This window comes from Danio rerio, chromosome 16 (genome assembly GCF_052040795.2).
Source record: "Danio rerio strain M-AB ecotype USA chromosome 16, GRCz13ab, whole genome shotgun sequence".
Classification (NCBI taxonomy): domain Eukaryota; kingdom Metazoa; phylum Chordata; class Actinopteri; order Cypriniformes; family Danionidae; genus Danio; species Danio rerio.
In genome coordinates, this window is record NC_141036.1 from 60,685,001 (window position 1) to 60,695,000 (window position 10,000).

Genomic DNA, 10,000 nt, shown 5'->3' on the forward strand with positions numbered 1-10,000 from the left:
GAGGACATCAGACATGACCTCATAAACCACCTCAGTGATGTAATACTCTGATCATATACACACACATTCTGTCCTCATTAAACACATAAACCAGCACACACACACACAGAGCATGTGGATATGCAAATGAGCGCGGTGAGTCTGTCCGCTGTCAGAAATGAGCTGATCAAATATTCATAATCTGATGAATTATTCATTAAACATTTGCATAATGCATGATTCAATCAGCTGCTGATACAATTACATTAAACTGCAGCGATGAATAGAGGAGTGAGGCCATCACACACACACACACACACACACACACACACACACACCCCCACACACACACGCATTCCTGACCTACAGCTGAAGATTATGAGCAGATTATTACTGATCACACACCTGTACCTGTCTCTCTCTCTCTGTGTGTGTGTAAGAGAGTGAGTAAGAGAGAGTGTGTGTGAGAGTCAGTGACGTATGTATAAGTGTCTGAGTGTGTGTGTGTGTGTGCGCGCCTCAGACCTGTTTAAGTGTCCTAGATTCTGAAGGAAGTTTTGAGCTGCTGGTTGTCGACAGACTGGTAATCAACTCACACACACACACACACACACACACACACACACACACACACACACTGAGAGACTGGAGTGATGATCTGTGGTGTGTGTGTGTGTGTGTGTGTGTGTGTGTGTGTGTGTGTGTGTGTGTGTGTGTGTGTGTGTGTGTGTGTGTGTGTGTGCTGACGGGCTCCGCTGGACTCCTGCATTACTGCATTAACACTCCATGCAGCTCCCAGAAACATGATCAATGATATTGAGCTCAACAGTGAAGACGGAGATCAACACACACACACACATACACACACACACACACACACACACACACACACACACACACACACACACACACACACACACACACAGCTGCTAGTGTTCATCATTCATCTCCCAGCTGTGGCTATTGTGAAGCATCATACAGTAAGTGTGTTAATGACTCAACACACTCTTAAAGGCACAGTACACCCAATAATGAACATCCCCTCATCATTTACACACACACTCGAGCGCTTCTACACCTCTATGAGTTTCCTTCTTCAGTTCAACACAAATGAAGATAATCTGAAGAATGCTGGAAAAAACAGACACTGACTTCCATTGTAGGAACATAAATCTACTGTGTGTACTCCAGCATTCTTCAAAATATCTTCCTTTGCGTTCAACAGATGAACTAGAGGAGGAGAAGATGACAGAATGTTCATTATTGAGTGAACTGTCCCTTTAAACGGGGCTATATATATTTGTTTATATGTTTTATTTATATCCATCATGAAGATAATGTTCTGCTTTATGATATTCAGACGTGATATTAGAATCAGTCATTACTTTGTCTTTATTCTCCCTCCAATTCACTAATAATTAATAACACACATCTGTAAAGTTGCTGCAATATTCATCATCAGTTTCAGCTGAAAGTCTTTCATTCATTCAGTCATTCATTCATTCATTCATTCACTTACTCTTTTACTCACTCACTCATTCATTTATTCATTCCCGCATTCATTCACTCATTTATTCATTCACTTATTAATTCCTTCATCTATTTATTTACTCATTCATTCACCTATTCATTCACTCCTTCATTCATGTACTTCTTCATACACTTTCTCTTTTACTCCTCATTCTTTCATTTATTCATTCAAACATTCATTCATTGATTCATTCATTCACTTTCTTTTATACTCACTACCTCACTCATTCATTCATTCACTCACTCACTTACTTATTCATTAATTAATTCATTTATTCACTCATTCATTCACTTATTCATTCATCTATTAATTTACTCATTCCTTTATTCATTCACTAATTCACCCATTCATTCACTCATTTATTAATTTACTCATTCATTCACCTATTCATTCACTTATTCGTTCATCTATTAATTTACTCATTCATTTACTCATTCATTTATTCGCTAATTCACCCATTCATTCACTCATTTATTCATTTACTCATTCATTCACCTATTCATTATTTCACTGATTCATTCATTATTTCATTCATTCATTCATATATTTATTTACTCATTCATTCACCTATTGATTCTCTCATATATTTATTCACACATATACTCATTTACTCATTAATTTTTCTTCAGCTTTGTCTCTTTATTCATCAAGGGTCACCACAGCGGAATGAACCACCAACTATTCCAGCATATGTTTTACACAGTGGATGCCCTTTCAGCTTTGATATAAATATGCTTTTTATCCTGATATGCTGTTGTTTTTATATTCGCTTTTATTTCACTTGCATTCGTTATTTAATGCTGAAAGAAATAATAGACATTGTTTAAATTGTTATTTCACCATCAAAATGCATATTTCATATCATTATCATCTTTTGATATAAAGTACTGTTTAATTTATTGATTGTTAAAAATGAAATCATTTAAGTGCTATATATATATATATTTTTATTAGTGAAAGTGCCCGCTCACTTTCACAAGGCCTGTCAAAAATACACTTCTGCCACTATAACCCAAATGCACTATTATTGTTGCATTATCATTGTTTATTAACTGTTATGTATGGAGAATTTAAATATATTTATTTTCCCTCCAGTCATTTTCAGTCATCACGTTACATTTTGGTCATTTTCCCTCCAAATAAAATTGATTTGCTGTCTGGCCCGGTTTGGCACAGAATGTATCGGTTCAGCATTAAATCGGTGCAGCACGACAGTGGAAAAGCGGCTTTTGAAGAGACAATTCCTTTAAAAAGATATTTTTTTCCAAGAAAAATATACGAATGATATTTTAGTTTGAGCCCAGTTGTGCGGGTGGAGGATTTTCGCTCAGTGGAAAGTAAGAATTTAATTATCTTCTGTCATATATTTGCATTTTTTATAATATGTCGTCATTTTAAAGATTACGTCTTGCGTCTGATTTTTCCTTGACGTCCACATTTTTCTGCTGATGTGCTTTTACATTTAGATTTGAGCGAAATATTAAATTTAAAAAGGAAACAAATTATTTTGTAATGTTTCCCCTTCATAGTGTAGCTTTGACAGAGAGCATCAGTGTTTCTTGACATGACTGAATGAAGGGGGCGGGGCGGGGAGGGGCGGGGCGGTGCTGGATTTGTGGTTACCTTGGTATAAAATCCTGCAGGCGCCTCCGCTCACTGTGAGGTGGGTAATGAACACCTCTGCAGTTGTAAACACTTGACTGAATGAACATAATTCATAATTAATGATCATGACTGACACACTCTGCATCACCGGCCGCGGGAAACACCGGCAGCTCCACACATCACACATGATCACCTGATCATGATCATCTAATCACTATCCTGATCACCCTAGCAACCAGCAATCAACAGCTTAACAACTGCTCAGCAATTCCATTGCAACCGCCTAAAGCAGAGGATAAATCCCCATCCAGTGTGTGTGTGTGTGTGTGTGTGTGTGTGTGTAGAGGAGTGTGTGTAGACAGCAGCACATCAGGAGTCTCCAGACTGCAGCTATTTTTAGTGTAAAGGTTTTATTGGATTCCTGGGGGCCGGGCAGGATGGCTGGGGTCTGTCTGCAAACAATCACCTGCTCAAGAGAGTGTGTGTGTGTGTGTGTGTGTGTGAGAGAGAGAGAGAGAGACCCATAAAAAGTACTGCAACAAAACATCTGGAGTTCTTGAAAGTGTGTGTGTGTGTGTGTGTGTGTGTGTGTGTGTGTGTGTGTGTGTGTGTGTGTCTGACACATCTACACCACCTGACACCAGTCTTGCCGCTTATCCCAGTTGTAGGAACACAGATAATATCTGCTCTTCTAGCTGCTGATCTGGTGTCAGAAGTGTCTCTATGAAAGGTGAAGGCCTCTAGATTTTGCTGATTTGAGCTCAATAAATCTGATCATGTCTTGATGTTGACTGATTTGATGAGGACAGTGCGCTCTGACTCTGCTCACACTAAAGTGTCATCACTGAACAGAAATAATGTCCAGTATAGAATATAAAGTCCTGCTGCAGTGGAGACAGAATAAATATTGTGTCTGACTCCATCATGAGCTTGGAGGACTGCATCCATACATCTCTGACATGAGGAATCCACCTTCTGACACTTTCACACATCATCAACTAGAAGACCAGATATTATCTGCTGCTCTTACAGCTGATCCACCACAAGACTCCTGTCAGGGAGTGTGTATTTGGTCAAGTAAAAACTGAAAATCTGTAATCTAAGGGTTCAAAAAAATCAAAATGCAGAGAAAATAATTTGTTTATCATATGTACAGTAGGAGAGTTAATGCTGTAATGGAACATGATCCTTCATTAATATACTACTGATTTTAGGCAAGAAAGGAAACAGTATTGTGACTCTGACAATGATGCCTGTTCCTGCACACAGCCGTGCAGCTAAACACTGGATTTGATATTAATGAGTAAAAATGTTTAATGAATGTTAAAAGCTGGAGTAATAAAAACCATTATTATTATTATTATTACTATTATTATTATTAATAAAACTAATATTATTATTATCAATATTAATATTATTACTATTGTTATTATTATTATTACTGTTATTATTATTATTATTACTACTATTATTACTATTACTATTTTAAATATTATTATTATTACTATTATCATTATTATTCTTATTACTATTATTAATATTATTACTATTATTATTATTAATATTATTATTAGTAGTCCTATTATTATTATTACTTTTATTACTATTAATATTATTACTATTATTATTATAATTACTAATTTTATTATTATAATTACTAATTTTATTAATATTATTACTATTATTAATAGTAATATTACTATTATTATAAATATTATTACTATTATTATTAAGATTATTATTATTACGATTATTATTTCTTTTAAATAATTATTATTATTATCTTCTGGCTTTAGCTGCAGTGATGCACTACTGTTGAGATGTTTGTGCTCTGTTGAGAGGTTTCTACTTTACTCGTCGAGACCGCTTTACAGACATTTAATGTTATTTTGATTTAAAAAAAACTTTAAAAAGGCGACGCAAAGGTTTGAGTCTCGGCTGGTTTGAGTCTCGGCAGGGTCAGTTGGTGTTTCTGTGTGGAGTTTGCATGTTCTCCCCGTGTTGGTGTGGGTTTCCTCCGGGTGCTCCGGTTTCCCCCACAGTCCAAACACATGCGCTATAGGGGGATTGGGTGAGCTAAATTGTCCGTTGTGAATGAGTGTGTATGGATCTCTCCCAGAGATGGGTTGCAGCTGGAAGGGCATCCGCTGTGTAAAACATGTAAGTTGGCGGTTCATTCTGCTGTGGTGAGCCCAGATTAATAAAGAGACTAAGCCGACAAGAAAATTGAATGAGTAAACGAAGAAACTTAAAAGGCATGATTCCTCTGTGAACACTAATGCTGCATATTGAATCCCTGTGCTGCTTTAAACAGTAGAAACTCCACAGTGTAAACGACACATCTTTAAAAATACCCAACATTTGAGCCAGTAGCCCAGCATTTAGAGTAGATTAAAAAAATAAAGCGCATCACATTTTTCCACAAAAGCAAGATTTAACACTATAATGATGACTATAATGATGATGAATGTGCTCTGATGGTGACTCCTGAAGGATCCGGAGAGTCTGACTGCAGTGATGAAGCTGAACTGGACAGAAACCTGCATGTTCGGCTGCTGTAATGAGCTTTTATGACTAATTTCAGCGACATGAAAGAGTCCAAACTTATGAACAAAGTATTATGAGTAGAGAGTTATTACGTGTGTGTGTGTGTGTGTGTGTGTGTGTGTGTGTGTGTGTGTCTGTGTGTGTGTGTGTACCTGAAGTCGCTGTACGGGTGTATGATCCAGGAACCGGCGGATTTGAGCCTCTCCTGCTCCAGCGCCACCGCCTTGTGGCTGCCGAACATGCGGAGCGAGAACTTGTTGACTCCGGGCTGCAGCATCGCGCCGAACTGCCGCTGGATGAAGGTGGATTGGTTGGAGAAGCTGTAATCCTCCCCGTCCAGTCCCGGTCCAGCCTCCGGACTCCCGGCCGCCGTGGTGGTGGTGGTCTCGGGTCCGGCGGCGGCCACCACGACCATCCCGGTGCCGGTGGAGGAGGAGGTGGAGGCCAGAGCGGCCCGAGACGCGGCGAAGCCCACGGAACGCTGCACGGTCGGTGGCGCGGAGCCGCCGTGAGGCAACGACAATGGCAGAGGGGTGGTCGGGGTCCCGGCAGCGGTGCCCGGGCGGAACGGGCCGCTGTCACGCGTGGAGCTCAGGATGGAGAGGCGGCGGCGCCCGGGCAGCGGATCCCCGCGATCGCCCTCCAGAGACGCCTGCGAGAGCCGGTACCCGGGGGACGGCAGGCTGCTCTTGCTGCGCCGCTTAGAGTCGCCATTGCGGGCGGGCCGAGGGTCCCCGGTGCCCGCTGTGCCACCATCCATGCCAGTTCTAGTGAGCGGCGAGAGCGCGCACGCACACACTCACTCTTTCACTCTCTCACACACACAAACTCACACACACACTCACACACTGACCTGTTGTCACACTTCTGTCAGATAAACGCTAGTCAGTTCTGTCATTACGCTGAAGAATGAGCTCGCGGTCGGTTTGACCTCAGCGCCGGTGAAACGCGCGTCCTCCACCCTGCCGCGCGGCTGCTCTCGGTCGGCTCCACATCGTGCTCGAACGCCCTTGAGTAGCGCGCGGCGGATTCGCCCTTGACGCGCCGTCCGTCATTTCTGCGCGCTTCTCCTCGCGCGTGTCCTTGAGGCCCAGCGACTCCGACGCGCTCCGACACCGTCCAGCATCTCCGCGATCCGCGCACTCTCTCCGGTGTTCACGGAGACCTCTCGCGCTTATGTAAAGGAGCGACACAGATACAGGACATCCAGCTGTCAATCAGCGCGCAGCTTCATCACCTTGCTTTTCCTCAGCAACAGATTGCTCCGGGGCGGCGGTGTGTCCGGGGCGCGTCGCGGCGCGCGTTCCTCAGCTCCACTTGTTGATCGCAGATTCCGGGTCCGCGTGACGCCAAGGACGAACGCGCGATCAAATAAATATGAAATCGGCGAGTGAGCGCGTGACAGTCTGTTGCCATGGCAGCAGCATCAGCATCCTCTTCCTCATCGCTGTCAGCCGCGTGCCCGTACTCGCTCACGGTCACAGGTATGAGCGCGCGTCATCGGCACGTCACCGTGACGAGTAAAAGGCGGGAGAAGAGAGAGACGGGGAGAGAGGGACTGAGACAGACGGAGGGAGAGAAAGAGTGAGTGTGTGTGTGTGTGTGTTAGTGAGAGAGAGAGACGGATGTTAGTCACTGATGTCTGTTTCTCTGACACTGAGCAGATGAGGAAAATAAAGAGGTTCAGGATCATGATGAGAAGCAGACACACACACACACACACACACACACACGCTCGTGTTCAGCTCCACACACATGACTTCAGTCTCTGATACAGCTTTAAATAAATCAAGAGCCGTGTGTTCCTCTGGCAGACATGTGCACACAGTCCCTCTTCAGTCAGAAGGCTTCACTCAGTGAACATCTCCGCATGTGTCCTCCACAACACCCCTCAGCTGTCTGAGACATTGCAGCATGATGCCCGTATCACTGCTGCTGCTGCGGGGTGGAGTGCTGGATCTGCTCCTGAAGCACACGCTCAGCCTCAATCATCATTCAGTCATTCTCCTTCAGCTTAGTCCCTTTATTTATAAGGTGTCGCCACCATGGAATGAACCACCAACAATTCTAGTATATGTTTTACGCAGTGGATGCCCTTCCAGCCACAACCCAACACAGGGAAACACCCATACACACACCTTAGTTGATCAGGTCCCCTAAAGCGCATGTGTTTGGACTGTGGGGGAAACCGGAGCACCCGGAGGAAACCCACGCCAACACGGGGAGAACATGCAAACTCCACACAGAAACACACACTGACTCAGCCGAGACTCAAACCAGAGACCTTCTTGCTGTGAGGCCGTGCGAGACCGCTGAGACACCATGTTGCCCCTCGAGTATCATCAAGTCTCGTCTTCATATTGTTGTTCGCTTTACAGCACGGTCACCTGCTCCGGCAGATCCGCCTTCCTGCATGGTTTTCCTATTAAAACTTTTTTAATTTAAAAGTTCCCAACATTACACTAAATTCAGCAATCATTGAGTTTGTTTAATCGGTGTTCAGCAGAGTGTGGCTTATCTGTAGGGGCAGAGGGAATCTGCTGATGTTTTTGCGCAGAATTTTGGTAAAGATCTGCGGATTTATGCGGAATGATTTTGGGATTATCATAACTAAAACCTTAATATATGAAATAAAAAGTTATATCTTTTAAACTTAAATTTAATGTTTACAATTAGGGCCACATCTGCAAATTTACTGAGGGGTGTGCGGGTTCAAGTTTTGCGCACCCCCTTGTTAACATGCTTCAAACAAATCCATGTGGCAGGTTTGAATAGTATAAAGTAGTAAAAGTATAATCACTCTAAGCATGTTAAATCACAGAGAACTCCATCTCATCCCACCACAAATTACTTCCCGATTTCATTTTCCTCACTAAATGATTATAGCATCTTGACTTGCCTTGCTTTTGTCAACATGATAGATATGGGAGTCCTAAAGGGCAAAATAATTTAAAATGCAATCACATCTCGCATGCACACTGTGACAGGTGTACGGTCTGTCTTTGCATGAACACTTGACTGAAACTGCAGTCACACCTCTCACTAAGTGAAATAAAAAACACTGCACAATGTTTAGTGTCACAAATAAACAGAGACAAACTGCCTGGAATGTTCTACTTTATCAAAATGTTATGAGCAAACTTCACTGCAAATAAAATGTAAATATTTTTGAGCAAAAAAAAAAAATTATGAAAAACCCGATGTATAAATATAATACATAATACATTTATAAAAACATGTATATGGTATAAAAATAGATCTTGATAGAAGGATTAATAAACATTTTAGTTTAAAACAGGTGAATATTCTGACTATTTGTTCACGTGTCTGTTTTAATTGATGTAGTTTATATGGGGGATTTTTTTAATCCAAATGTTATTTTGAATTTTTTAATCCAGCTGCAACGGATCAATCAAATTGTCAATGGAGGGGGAGGGGTGGTATGGTATTTAATTTAATAAAATGCAATATTATATGCACATAAAAACGCAAAATAAACATTCTTAACTAAAAATAAAAATTATTTAAACATTTTTTTTAGTAAGGATAATTTCACAAATAGTTTTGGCACAATGTCCACACAATGTGTGGCGCCCCTATGCTCCGCATATAGTGCATACCCCTCTTTGTGCCTCTGCTTACAATGCAAATCCAATCAGATCCACGATATTTGGTGAATAAAGCAAATCTCTCCAATAATATCTCTACTAAACCACAGAAAATATGACTTTACAAATTGTTATTTGTGGAATATTTATATATTAGTCAATAATATTACTGAAACTAATTAAAAAACTGAATAAATACAGATTTACACACATTAACACAAGTAAATAAACAGAATCAATGATGGGCTAAAACTCTGCGGAATCATGTGCGCGTGCAGATTCCATGTGGACCTATTTATCTGTAACACCCTGTCACTGATAACCCCGCTGTGTGGTGCTTTCCTCAAAACTAGTAGTCACTGTGTGCTTTACATCTTTCACAACAGCTCCATCTTTTAGCCTAGAAGACGATAATCACCCCAACATAAGACTTTACTCACAGACTTTTTAAAAATACAAAATCGAGAACAATAAAAAATACTTCCATTCTTTCAATACTGTGCTTCTCTTCTAAGTTTCACAGAACTTTTCAATAACTGGCCGGAGGACGTCTGCCGACACTGTGGTGAAAACCCTGAAATACCGAAGGTTAACCCTGAGCAAACAGCTCGAAACTCTGATAACTACACTTACATCCAAAGATGCTTCTCCTTCATTCACTTTTGCTGAATGTATCCTTGGCCAGGAAGAGTCGATGTCATCAGGCGGTATCCAACGATCATCGGGTGTC

At 41.5% G+C, this 10,000-nt stretch overlaps 1 protein-coding gene across 2 annotated transcripts in view; it reads right to left on the reverse strand.

Moving 5' to 3' along the window:
* The window catches only part of LOC101882339 (uncharacterized), a 24,676-nt gene extending 15,905 nt beyond the window's left edge, over positions 1-8,771 (reverse strand). For both annotated transcript variants that reach the window (XR_015512038.1, XM_087287993.1), the window contains exon 1: positions 5,815-8,771. Coding sequence is in view for 1 of the 2 variants with exons in the window: in XM_087287993.1 (XP_087144119.1) it covers positions 5,815-6,422 (608 nt within the window). In the remaining variant the exon portion in view is untranslated. The remainder of the gene's footprint in view (positions 1-5,814) is intronic.
* Positions 8,772-10,000: the final 1,229 nt, after the last annotated feature.